We start from the raw sequence: 14,122 nt of genomic DNA on the forward strand, positions 1-14,122 counted from the left end.
ATCGTGTCTAGAAAAAACAAATGGGGGAACGTCCTGTCTGGAGAAAAGAAATGGGGGAAAAATGTCCCATCTAGAGAAGACAAATGTCCCGTCCAGAGGAGAGGGGAGAACATCCCATATAGAAAAGACAAATGGGGAGAACATCCGATCTAGGAAGCAGTGGGGCTGCGGGGGTGGTATCATAAAGATGGGAGGGGGAGAATGTACCATGTAGGGGGAAGAAATGGGGGAGAACGTCCCATCTAGGAAGCAGTGGGGCTGCGGGGGTAATTGTTATGATCTGGTGACCTTGGAGCCGCATGAGAGACTTTCTCCGGAGTAGGTGGTACCTGTACTGACCGCAAACCCTAATCTAACACCGCAACTAGAAGTAGCCGTGGGATGTACCTAACACGTCCTAGACATCTCGACACAGCCGGAGGACTAAATACCCCTATAGATGGAAATGGGAATTCTATCTTGCCTCAGAGCAGAACCCCAAAGGATAGGCAGCCCCCCACAAATATTGACTGTGAGTATAAGAGGAAAGACACACGCAGGCAGAAAAACAGGATTTAGCAAAAGAGGCACTTCTAGCTAAATAGAAAAGGATAGGACAGAATTCCAAGCGGTCAGTATTAAAATCCTAAAAACATCCACAGCAGATAGTACAAATATTCCACATCTAACTAAAGACATAGAAAGTATATCTGCATCTCCTGAGAATCCAGCATGACTGAAAAATCCAAACAAAGTCTAAGCTGGACAAAAACACAATAAATTGCACTGAATTGCAAGCACACTGCATGTGTGCACAGAGACAAAAAAACCCAGACACTTATCTTAGATGAATTGGCAGCAGGGCATGAGGAGCCAGAGAGAGATGCAATCCCTCCAAGTACAATGGACAACTGGCACAGACTCATGGATCCTGCACACCTAAATACCTAATAGAGCTGCAATCAGCAGATGCACCTGCCCGGATTACAACCCCGAGACAACTGCACTACCACCAACAACCAACGGAGGGAGCCCAAGAGCAGAATTCACAACAGTACCCCCCCTTGAAGAGGGGTCACCGAACCCTTACCAGAGCCCCCAGGCCGATCAGGACGAGCCAGATGAAAGGCACGGACCAAATCAGCAGCATGGACATCAGAGGCAAAAAAAGAATTATCCTCCTGGCCATAACCCTTCCATTTGACAAGGTACTGAAGCCTCCGCCTCGAAAAGCGAGAATCCAAAATCTTCTCAACCACATACTCCAATTCCCCATCAACCAACACAGGAGCAGGAGGATCAACAGAGGGAACAATGGGCACCACATATTTCCGCAATAAAGATCTATGGAAAACATTATGGATGGCAAAAGAGGCCGGAAGGGCCAAACGAAAAGACACTGGATTGATAATCTCAGAAATCCTATAAGGACTAATAAACCGAGGCTTAAACTTAGGGGAAGAAACCTTCATAGGAACATGACGGGAAGACAACCAGACCAAATCCCCAACCCGAAGCTGGGAACCAACACACCGACGACGGTTAGCAAAACGCTGAGCCTCCTCCTGAGACAACACCAAATTGTCCACCACATGAGCCCAAATCTGCTGCAACCTGTCAACCACAGAATCCACACCAGGACAATCAGAAGGTTCAACTTGCCCCGAAGAAAAACGAGGATGAAAACCAAAATTACAAAAGAAGGGCGAAACCAAGGTAGCCGAACTAGCCCGATTATTAAGGGCAAACTCGGCCAATGGCAAGAAAGCCACCCAATCATCCTGATCAGCAGACACAAAGCATCTCAAATAAGTTTCCAAAGTCTGATTAGTTTGCTCGGTCTGGCCATTTGTCTGAGGATGAAATGAGGAAGAAAAAGACAAATCAATGCCCAGCCTAGCACAAAAGGCCCGCCAAAACCTAGAAACAAACTGGGAACCTCTGTCAGACACAATATTCTCCGGAATACCATGCAAACGAACCACATGCTGAAAAAACAACGGAACCAAATCAGAAGAGGAAGGCAATTTAGGCAAAGGTACCAAATGAACCATCTTAGAAAACCGGTCACAAACCACCCAGATAACCGACATCCTCTGGGAAACCGGAAGATCTGAAATAAAATCCATAGAAATATGCGTCCAAGGCCTCTCAGGGACCGGCAAAGGCAAAAGCAACCCACTAGCACAGGAACAACAAGGCTTGGCCCGCGCACAAGTCCCACAGGACTGCACAAAAGAACGCACATCACGCGACAAAGAAGGCCACCAAAAGGACTTACCAACCAAATCTCTGGTACCAAAAATACCAGGATGGCCAGCCAACACAGAACAATGAACCTCAGAAATCACTCTACTAGTCCATCTATCAGGAACAATCAGTTTCCCCACTGGACAGCGGTCAGGTTTGTCAGCCTGAAATTCCTGCAGAACCCGTCGCAAATCAGGGGAAATGGCAGAAAGGACCACCCCTTCCTTCAGAATACCGACCGGCTCAAGTACCTCAGGAGAATCAGGCAAAAAACTCCTAGAGAGGGCATCAGCCTTAATATTCTTAGAACCCGGAAGATACGAGACCACGAAATCAAAACGGGAGAAAAACAGGGACCATCGAGCCTGTCTAGGATTCAGCCGTTTGGCAGATTCGAGGTAAATCAGATTTTTATGATCGGTCAAGACCACAATACGGTGCTTGGCTCCCTCAAGCCAATGTCGCCATTCCTCAAACGCCCACTTCATAGCCAACAACTCCCGATTGCCGACATCATAATTGCGTTCAGCAGGCGAAAACTTACGGGAAAAGAAGGCACACGGTTTCATCAAGGAACCATCAGAATTCCTCTGAGACAAAACGGCCCCTGCCCCAATCTCAGAAGCGTCAACCTCAACCTGAAACGGAAGAGAAACATCTGGCTGACGCAACACCGGGGCAGTAGTAAATTGGCGTTTAAGCTCCTGAAAGGCAGAGACAGCCACAGAGGACCAATTCGTTACATCAGCGCCTTTCTTCTTCAAATCGGTCAGGGGTTTAACCACACTGGAGAAGTTAGGAATGAAACGGCGATAAAAATTAGCAAAGCCCAAAAATTTCTGAAGACTCTTCACGGACGTGGGCTGAATCCAATCATGAATGGCCTGAACCTTAACCGGATCCATCTCTATAGATGAGGGAGAAAAAATGAAGCCCAAAATAGAAACCTTCTGCACTCCAAAGAGACATTTAGACCCCTGCACAAACAAAGCATTGTCATGAAGGATCTGAAATACCATCCTGACCTGTTTCACATGAGACTCCCAATCATCGGAAAAAATTAAGATGTCATCCAAATATACAATCATGAATTTATCAAGATAATTTCGGAAGATATCATGCATGAAGGACTGAAAAACAGATGGAGCATTAGAGAGCCCGAATGGCATCACAAGGTATTCAAAATGGCCTTCGGGTGTATTAAACGCAGTTTTCCATTCGTCACCCTGCTTAATACGAACAAGATTATATGCCCCCCGAAGGTCAATTTTAGTAAACCAACTAGCCCCCTTAATCCTGGCAAACAAATCGGAAAGCAAAGGTAAAGGGTATTGAAACTTGACTGTGATCTTATTCAAGAGGCGATAATCAATACAGGGTCTCAAGGAGCCATCCTTCTTAGCAACAAAAAAAAATCCCGCTCCCAAAGGTGAAGAAGATGGCCGAATATGCCCTTTCTCCAAAGACTCCTTAACATAACTCCGCATGGCAGTATGTTCCGGCACAGACAGGTTGAAAAGTCGCCCCTTAGGAAACTTACAGCCTGGAATCAAGTCAATAGCACAATCACAGTCCCTATGCGGTGGAAGGGAACTGGACTTGGGCTCATCGAATACATCCTGAAAATCAGACAAAAACTCTGGAACTTCAGAAGAGGAGAAAGAGGAGATTGACATCACAGGAACGTCATTATGAACCCCCTGACAACCCCAACTAGTCACAGACATAGATTTCCAATCCAGCACCGGATTATGTATCTGCAACCATGGAAAACCCAGCACAATAGCATCATGCAAATTATGCAACACCAGAAAACGACAATCTTCCTGATGGGCTGGCGCCATGCACATGGTCACCTGTGTCCAAAACTGGGGTTTATTTTTAGCCAAAGGTGTAGCATCAATGCCCCTTAAAGGAATAGGGTTCTGCAAAGACTGCAAGGGGAAACCACAACGCCTGGCAAATTCAAAGTCCATTAAGTTCAAAGCGGCGCCTGAATCCACAAACGCCATGACAGAAAATGACGACAATGAGCAGATCAAGGTCACAGATAACAGAAATTTAGGTTGTACAGTTCCGATGGTAACTGAACTAGCGATTCTCTTTGTACGCTTTGGGCAGACTGAAATGACATGAGAAGCATCGCCACAATAAAAACACAACCTATTCTGACGTCTGAATCCTTGCTGTTCCGTTCTAGACAGAATCCTATCACACTACATAGGCTCAGGCATCTGCTCTGAGGACAACGCCACAGCGTGCACAGTTCTGCGCTCCCGCAAGCACCGATCGATCTGAATGGCCAGAGACATAGAATCACTCAGACCAACAGGCGTGGGAAACCCCACCATAACATCTTTAACGGATTCAGAAAGACCCTTTCTGAAAATTGCCGCCAAAGCATCCTCATTCCATTTAGTCAGCACAGACCATTATCTAAATTTCTGAAAATACAATTCTGTCGCTTTTTGACCCTGAGACAGGGCCAACAAGGTCTTCTCCGCTTGATCCACAGAATTTGGTTCACCATATAATAATCCTAGAGCCTGAAAAAAGGCATCTACATTAAGCAAGGCCGGATTCCCAGATTCCAGGGAAAATGCCCAATCCTGAGGGTCGCCACGCAGCAGGGAGATGACAATTTTAACCTGCTGAATGGAATCACCAGAGGAACGAGGCTTCAGAGCAAAAAACAATTTACAGTTTTTAAAACTCAAAAATTTGGACCTGTCTCCAAAAAACAAATCAGGAGTAGGAATCCTAGGCTCTAAAAGTGGAGTCTGAGCAATATAATCAGAAATACCCTGTACCCTAGCAGCAAGCTGGTCTACACGAGAAACTAATCCCTGAACATCCATGCTAGCACAAGACTCCTCAGTCACCCAGAGGAAAAGGGGGAAGAAAAGACAAAGCAGGCTACAGAAAAAAAAAAATGGCTCTTTCTTCCCTTCTTCTGAGATGCATTTAACTCATTGTTGGCCAGTTGTACTGTTATGATCTGGTGACCTTGGAGCCGCATGAGAGTCTTTCTCAGGAGTAGGTGGAACCTGTACTGACCGCAAACCCTAATCTAACACCGCAACTAGAAGTAGCCGTGGGATGTACCTAACACGTCCTAGACACCTCGACACAGCCGGAGGACTAAATACCCCTATAGATGGAAATGGGAAATCCTATCTTGCCTCAGAGCAGAACCCCAAAGGATAGGCAGCCCCCCACAAATATTGACTGTGAGTATAAGAGGAAAGACACACGCAGGCAGAAAACAGGATTTAGCAAAAGAGGCACTTTTAGCTAAATAGAAAAGGATAGGACAGAATTCTAAGCGGTCAGTATTAAAATCCTAAAAGTATCCACAGCAGATAATACAAATATTCCACATCTAACTAAAGACACAGAAAGTATATCTGCATCTCCTGAGAATCCAGCATGACTGAAAAATCCAAACAAAGTCTAAGCTGGACAAAAACACAATAAATTGCACTGAATTGCAAGCACACTGCATGTGTGTACAGAGACAAAAAACCAGACACTTATCTTAGCTGAATTTGCAGCAGGACATGAGGAACCAGAGAGAGATGCAATCCCTCCAAGAACAATGGGCATCTGGCACAGACTCATGGATCCTGCAAACCTAAATACCTAGTAGAGCTGCAATCAGCAAAAACACCTGCCCGGATTACAACCCCAAGACAACTGCACTACCACCAACAACCACCGGAGGGAGCCCAATAGCAGAATTCACAACAGGTAGTATCATATAGATGGGAGGGGGAGAATGTACCATGTAGAGGGAAGAAATGGGGGAGAATGTCCCATCTAGGAAGCAGTGGGGCTGCGGGGGTAGTCTCATATAGATGGGAGGGGAGAATGTACCATGTAGAGGGAAGAAATGGGGGAGAACATCCAATCTAGGAAGCAGTGGGGCTGCGGGGGTAGTATCATATAGATGGGAGGGGAAGAATGTACCATGTAGGGGGAAGAAATGGGGGAGAACGTCCCATCTAGCAAGCAGTGGGGCTGCGGGGGTAGTATCATATAGATGGGAGGGGAAGAATGTACCATGTAGGGGGAAGAAATGGGGGAGAACGTCCCATCTAGCAAGCAGTGGGGCTGCGGGGGTAGTATCATATAGATGGAAGGGGGAGAATGTACCATGTAGAGGGAAGAAATGGGGGAGAACGTCCCATCTAGGAAGCAGTGGGGCTGCGGGGGTAGTATCATATAGATGGGAGGGGAAGAATGTACCATGTAGGGGGAAGAAATGGGGGAGAACGTCCCATCTAGCAAGCAGTGGGGCTGCGGGGGTAGTATCATATAGATGGAAGGGGGAGAATGTACCATGTAGAGGGAAGAAATGGGGGAGAACGTCCCATCTAGGAAGCAGTGGGGCTGCGGGGGTAGTCTCATATAGATGGGAGGGGAGAATGTACCATGTAGGGGGAAGAAATGGGGGAGAACATCCAATCTAGGAAGCAGTGGGGCTGCGGGGGTAGTATCATATAGATGGGAGGGGGAGAATGTACCATGTAGAGGGAAGAAATGGGGGAGAACGTCCCATCTAGGAAGCAGTGGGGCTGCGGGAGTAGTCTCATATAGATGGGAGGGGAGAATGTACCATGTAGGGGAAGAAATGGGGGAGAACGTCCCATCTAGGAAGCAGTGGGGCTGCGGGGGTAGTATCATATAGATGGGAGGGGGAGAATGTACCATGTAGAGGGAAGAAATGGGGGAGAACGTCCCATCTAGGAAGCAGTGGGGATGGGGAGGTAGTCTCATATAGATGGGAGGGGGAGAATGTACCATATAGAGGGAAGAAATGGGGGAGAACGTCCCATCTAAGAAGCAGTGGGGCTGCGGGGGTAGTCTCCTATAGATGGGAGGGGAGAATGTACCATGTAGGGGGAAGAAATGGGGGAGAACGTCCCATCTAGGAAGCAGTGGGGCTGCGGGGGTAGTATCATATAGATGGGAGGGGGAGAATGTACCATGTAGAGGGAAGAAATGGGGGAGAATGTCCCATCTAGGAAGCAGTGGGGCTGCGGGGGTAGTCTCATATAGATGGGAGGGGGAGAATGTACCATATAGAGGGAAGAAATGGGGGAGAACGTCCCATCTAAGAAGCAGTGGGGCTGCGGGGGTAGTATCATATAGATGGGAGGGGGAGAATGTACCATGTAGAGGGAAGAAATGGGGGAGAACGTCCCATCTAGGAAGCAGTGGGGCTGCGGGGGTAGTCTCATATAGATGGGAGGGGAGAATGTACCATGTAGAGGGAAGAAATGGGGGAAAACGTCCCATCTAGGAAGCAGTGGGGCTGCGGGGGTAGTATCATATAGATGGGAGGGGAGAATGTACCATGTAGGGGAAGAAATGGGGGAGAACGTCCCATCTAGGAAGCAGTGGGGCTGCGGGGGTAGTCTCATATAGATGGGAGGGGAGAATGTACCATGTAGGGGAAGAAATGGGGGAGAACGTCCCATCTAGGAAGCAGTGGGGCTGCGGGGGTAGTATCATATAGATGGGAGGGGAGAATGTACCATGTAGAGGGAAGAAATGGGGGAGAACGTCCCATCTAGGAAGCAGTGGGGCTGCGGGGGTAGTCTCATATAGATGGGAGGGGAGAATGTACCATGTAGAGGGAAGAAATGGGGGAAAACGTCCCATCTAGGAAGCAGTGGGGCTGCGGGGGTAGTATCATATAGATGGGAGGGGGAGAATGTACCATGTAGAGGGAAGAAATGGGGGAGAACGTCCCATCTAGGAAGCAGTGGGGATGGGGGGTAGTCTCATATAGATGGGAGGGGGAGAATGTACCATATAGAGGGAAGAAATGGGGGAGAACGTCCCATCTAAGAAGCAGTGGGGCTGCGGGGGTAGTCTCATATAGATGGGAGGTGGGAGAATGTACCATGTAGGGGGAAGAAACGTCCCATCTAGCAGGTGATCAGTGCTGGAGACTGGATGATGGGGGGATGGTTATTGGGGGTCTTACCAGCAGGGATACACAGCGGTGGAATATTAGGAACCTCTCAGACTGATATAAGGGAGAGGTGTGGGAAGGTGCAGCATGGTGGATGGCTGTATAGTGAGGTATTAGTGCTCCTGATGGGACGGGCAGCTCCGTGTCATTATGTTGTGAATTCTGCTCTTGGGCTCCCTCCGGTGGTTGTAAGTGGTAGCGCTGCTGTCTCGGAATCGCAGCATTTATCAGGTGTGTTCACTTTTTGCAATTTTGACTGGGCTATTTAGTCTTGCTTCATCCTTTAGTCAGTGCCAGTTGTCCATTGTTTCCTGGAGGATTCACATCCCTGCCTGGTCTCTCCTGCTTTGCAGTTCATTTCAACAAAGATAAGTTCTGGCCCTGATTTTTGCAGTCCACATGCAGTGGGCCTGATCGTTCTAGTTACCTTCCATGTTTTGTCTTGTCCAGCTTGGTCTGTATAATAATAATAATAATAATAATTTTATTTATATAGCGCCAACATATTCCGCAGCGCTTTACAACTTATAGAGGGGACTTATACAGACAACAGACATTACAGCATAACAGAAATCACAGTTCAAAACAGATGCCAGGAGGAATGAGGGCCCTGCTGCTCGCAAGCTTACAATCTATGAGGAAAAGGGGAGACCTGAGAGGTGGATGGTAACAATTGCTTTAGTTATTTGGACCAGCCATAGTGTAAGGCTCGGGTGTTCATGTAAAGCTGCATGAACCAGTTAACTGCCTAAGTATGTAGCAGTACAGACACAGAGGCTATTAACTGCGTAAAGTGTATGAGAACATGATGGAGGAACGTGATTATGTTGTTGTTTTTTATTAATAGGCCACACAGGGATAATTAGGTTAATGCGTTGAGGCGGTAGGCCAATCTGAACAAATGAGTTTTTAGTGCACGCTTAAAACTGTGGGGATTGGGGATTAATTGTATTAACCTAGGTAATGCATTCCAAAGAATCGGCGCCGCACGTGTAAAGTCTTGGAGACGGGAGTGGGAGGTTCTGATTATTGAGGATGCTAACCTGAGGTCATTAGCAGAGCGGAGGGCACGGGTAGGTTGGTAGACTGAGACCAGAGAGGAGATGTAGGGTGGTGCTGAGCCATGGAGTGCTTTGTGGATGAGGGTAGTAGTTTTGTACTGGATTCTGGAGTGGATGGGTAGCCAGTGTAATGACTGGCACAAGGTAGAGGCATCGGTGTAACGGTTGGCGAGGAATATGATCCTGGCAGCAGCATTCAGGACAGATTGGAGCGGGGAGAGTCTGGTAAAAGGTAGGCCAATTAGTAGAGAGTTACAATAGTCCAGACGAGAGTGAATAAGTGAGACAGTAAGAGTTTTTGCAGAGTCGAAAGTAAGAAAAGGGCGAATTCTGGAAATGTTTTTGAGATGCAGATAAGAAGAGCGAGCCAGTGATCGGATGTGGGGGGTGAAAGAAAGCTCGGAATCAAGGATGACTCCAAGGCAGCGGGCATGTTGCTTTGGAGTAATGGTGGAACCGCACACAGAGATGGCAATGTCGGGCAAAGGTAGGTTTGTAGAGGGAGAGAACACGAGGAGTTCAGTTTTTGACAGGTTCAGTTTCAGATAGAGGGAGGACATGATGTTAGAGACAGCGGTAAGACAATCACTGGTGTTTTCTAAAAAGGTCGGCGTGATAACAGGAGAAGAGGTATATAATTGGGTGTCGTCAGCATAGAGATGGTACTGGAAACCAAATCTACTGATTGTTTGTCCAATAGGGGCAGTATACAAAGAGAAGAGGAGGGGGCCTAGGACTGATCCTTGAGGAACCCCAACAGTAAGGGGAAGGTGAGAGGAGGAGGAACCAGCAAAACAAACAGTGAAGGATCGGCCAGAGAGATAGGAGGAGAACCAAGAGAGAACGGTGTCCTTGAGGCCGATGGAGCGGAGCATAGTGAGGAGGAGCTGATGATCCACAGTGTCGAATGCTGCGGAGAGATCCAAGAGAATTAGCATGGAATAGTGACCATTAGATTTAGCTGTTAGTAGGTCATTAGAGACTTTAGTGAGGGCAGTTTCAGTAGAGTGTAAAGAGCGGAAGCCAGATTGAAGAGGGTCGAGAAGAGAATTATCTGAGAGATAGCGGGTAAGACGGGAGTGGACCAGGCGTTCGAGGAGTTTAGAGATGAAGGGAAGATTAGAGACAGGTCTATAATTAGCGGCACAATTTTGATCGAGGGAGGGCTTTTTAAGTAGTGGATGTATGATGGCATGCTTAAATGAGGAGGGAAAAATACCGGAAGTGAGGGAAAGGTTGAATATTTTTGTTAGGTGAGAGGTGACAGCCGGGGAAAGGGACTGGAGGAGATGCGACGGAATGGGGTCGCTGGTGCAAGTGGTCGGGCGAGAAGATGCAAGGAGCCTGCTTACTTCTTCTTCTGTAACTGGTTCAAAGTCAGAGAGTGAACTAGATGCAGTGGGGGAGGGAGGACAGTGCTTGGTATGAAGAGATTGGGAAATGATTTCCTGTCGAATGTGGTCAATTTTTTCTTTGAAGTAATTGGCCAGATCGTCAGCGTGGAGATCTGTGGTTGGGGCCTGCTCTCTTGGGTTGAGTAGGGACCGGAAAGTGTCAAAGAGACGTTTAGGGTTATTGGACAGCGAGGTGATGAGGGTGTTGAAATAGGTTTGTTTGGAGAGGTGAAGGGCAGAGTTGTATGTTTTTAACATGAACTTATAATGGATGAAATCTTCGGGCAGATTAGATTTTCTCCACAGACGTTCGGCGCACCTGGAGCACCGCTGCAGGAAACGTGTTTGCAGCGTGTGCCACGGTTGTCGCCGTCTGTGCCGAGTTGTTCTATGTATAGGAGGTGCAGCTTCTTCCAGGGCACTTTGCAGGGTTTCATTGTAATGCTTCAGAGCAGAATCAGGACAAGAGATGGAGGAGATTGGGGCCAATGAAGACTGCAAGTTCTTCATAAGTTTCTGGGTGTTAATGGCCTGTATGTTTCTATAAGTGTGGAAAGTGGGGATGACCTGAGCGGGATGGCAGTTCTTGAGGATTTGTTTAACCAAGCTGGTATCTCTGGAGATGCAGATATACCCTCCATGCCTTTAGTTAGTTGTGGAATTTTGTATTTTCTGTGGTGGGTATTTTCTAGTGTTTTAATACTGACCGCATAGTACTCTGTCCTATTCTTTCTATTTAGCTAGAATTGGCCTCCTTTGCTAATTCCTGATTTCAGTCTGCGTATGTTATTTCCCTCTCTTCTCACAGTCAATATTTGTGGGGGGCTGTCTATCCTTTGTGGGGGATTTTCTCTGAGGCAAGATAGTTTTCCCCTTTCTATCTCTAGGGGTAATTAGTCCTCCGGCTGTGTCGAGATGTCTAGGGAGTGACAGGTACATTCCACGGCTACTTCTAGTTGCGGTGTTAAGTTCAGGGTCTGCGGTCAGTACAGGGACCACCTTCTCCAGAGTACGTCTCATGCTGCTCCTAGGCCACCAGTTCATAACACATTATTGCTGTGGGCACATCCGTCTCTGGTCCTCTGCGCCCCTGTACCCCGGCAGGCACGGTGTCCTGAACCTTGTGCTCCTTCTCCTGAAGGTCAGACAGGACACCTACCTCATGGCAGAGAGCAGTCAGAAGGACAAGGGCTCCACCAGGGGGCGACGGCAGCTCCTGGAGTCATGGCTGCACAGACTGGGGGGTCTTTCATCTCTTCTCCAACACATGATCTGTGAGAAGCTGACGTCCATCCTGCAGGAAAATGTCGTCAGCTTTGTGTCCGGCGTAGTCCAGGTGAGATTCTTTACACTGGGGGGCTGTGCCAGGTGCGTCCCTGTGCCACATCCTCACCCCCCGCTCTCTGCAGATGGTGCCCATCACAGGAAGACCTTACCTGCTCGTCAGCCTGGAGTTTGGACCAGATGGAGACCTGCGCCTCTGCCCACCTGCCTGTCAGATACAGCGGAGCCTGGAGCAGATGCTGGGAACCGTGCTGGACGCTGTGCTGCAGGTAGCGGTGTTGACCACCCTATATAGTGCCCCCCAGTGCTGGACCTGTGCTGCAGGTACCGGTGTAGACCACCCTATATAGTTCCCCCCATTGCTGGACGCTGTGCTGCAGGTAGGTGTAGACCACCCTATATAGTGCCCCCCAGTGCTGGACGCTGTTCTGCAGGTACCCGTGTAGACTACCCTATATAGTGCCCCCCAGTGCTGGACGCTGTTCTGCAGGTACCGGTGTAGACCACCCTATATAGTGCCCCCCAGTGCTGGACGCTGTGCTGCAGGTAGGTGTAGACCACCCTATATAGTGCCCCCCAGTGCTGGACGCTGTGCTGCAGGTAGGTGTAGACCACCCTATATAGTGCCCCCAGTGCTGGACACTGTGCTGCAGGTACCGGTGTAGACCACCCTATATAGTGCCCCCCAGTGCTAGAGGCTGTGCTGCAGGTACCGGTGTACACCAATCTATATAGTGCCCCCCAGTGCTGGACACTACTGCAGGTACCGGTGTAGACCACTGAGATGAAATATGTAAATAAATATATATATATATATATATATATATATATATATATATATATATATATATATAGTTCGCTCCCAGGTGTTAATGTGTTTTTTCCTGGGACAAGTAGAATTCTGTCTCCAATCTTATCAGGGGGTCCTGCTGGAAGCCAAGAAGAAAGGTAACATTTGACACATCCTAGCTCTTGGAAGAGAGATGTTAATTACGGCCTGATAGTATCTCTGTGAGAACCTTTACACAAAGGATCTCAAGAGAAAATAATATATTCATTGGGGGCGCGGCCGTAGGGTCCAATCAAAAACCAAGCAATTATGATATTAACCTGAGGGGCTGGTCTAGAAACCTGACCTCCAGACCAAAGCTATAAATTAGGCCTGTATACAGAGAAACGTGTTCACATAATGAGGGCGGCCGAGCTGGTGTGCTCCAATCTACATTCATCCTACGCTCAGGGAGCAGAAAGCAAACTACCTGTAATAATTATATGGATACTACGGAATCTGATAGCATGGGATAAAGCCAGTCTGAGAACAAAGTTGCAGCAAAAGATGTATTTACTCACAAACAAAAATGTAAACAGAACTAACAGATATTTCTGCAGTTGTAACGAGAGCCTCAGCTCTATATAGAAAATAGCCAACAGGATAGCAAACAAAACATAGTACAGATATTTCTGCAATAGTAACGAGGTCCTCAGCTCTATATAGAAAATCACAGCAAACTGAGTAGCGGGGCGCGACCGCTAATGTGAACCAGTACAGCAAGGAAATTATGTGGGAGCAAACAAGACAGTTGAACGAGGAAGTCCAATAAGGTTTAGTGCACACAGTATTTAAATGATGACGTCCAGCAACACTTGTTCATACGTGCGCACAGTACTTGCTAGTAGGAGTCAAATAGATCACAGATGATGCGTCATGTGAATGACGTCCTAGAAAAGAGAGGACGAGGGGAGAAAGAGGGAGAGCGCTATCTAAGCGTAGTAGATGAGTAAATCTTGTAGCAATAACACAGCTTGAATCTTGCTCACCTGGTGTGGTTGTGCAAAGAGGCACAACACTGGGAAAAGCTTAGTACACAAAGGAAATCCTTCCACTGGTGTACTGCCAGTCGCAGCAGTTCCAGGAGGCGAGAGGTAGCTGAACGGGGTGAGGCAGACCTGAGTAGTGAGCAGCAGAAGCAGGGAGTTAACCAGCAAACAGGCAGATGCTCAGGAGCCAGCAGCACAAAATATTCAGGCACAGGTGAACACAAGACCCGGACTTAAATAATCAGGACAGACAGGAAGTTCCATGACAGGGTGAGATCCAAGCCTCCATCTTGGATCAGGGCAAACAGACACCAGGAAACTCCGGAATCCTTACACTACCAGTTAGATGACTT

General features: G+C 47.8%; 1 protein-coding gene across 1 annotated transcript in view; it reads left to right on the plus strand.

The window, feature by feature from the left end:
• The window catches only part of DNHD1 (dynein heavy chain domain 1), a 458,413-nt gene that overhangs the window by 133,169 nt on the left and 311,122 nt on the right, over window positions 1-14,122 (plus strand). Inside the window, exons 7-8 of the mRNA XM_077299004.1 lie at window positions 11,809-12,003; window positions 12,077-12,220. Of these exons, the coding sequence (XP_077155119.1) occupies window positions 11,809-12,003; window positions 12,077-12,220 (339 nt within the window). The remainder of the gene's footprint in view (window positions 1-11,808; window positions 12,004-12,076; window positions 12,221-14,122) is intronic.

The sequence above is a fragment of the Ranitomeya variabilis genome, chromosome 3, assembly GCF_051348905.1.
Source record: "Ranitomeya variabilis isolate aRanVar5 chromosome 3, aRanVar5.hap1, whole genome shotgun sequence".
NCBI lineage: Eukaryota > Metazoa > Chordata > Amphibia > Anura > Dendrobatidae > Ranitomeya > Ranitomeya variabilis.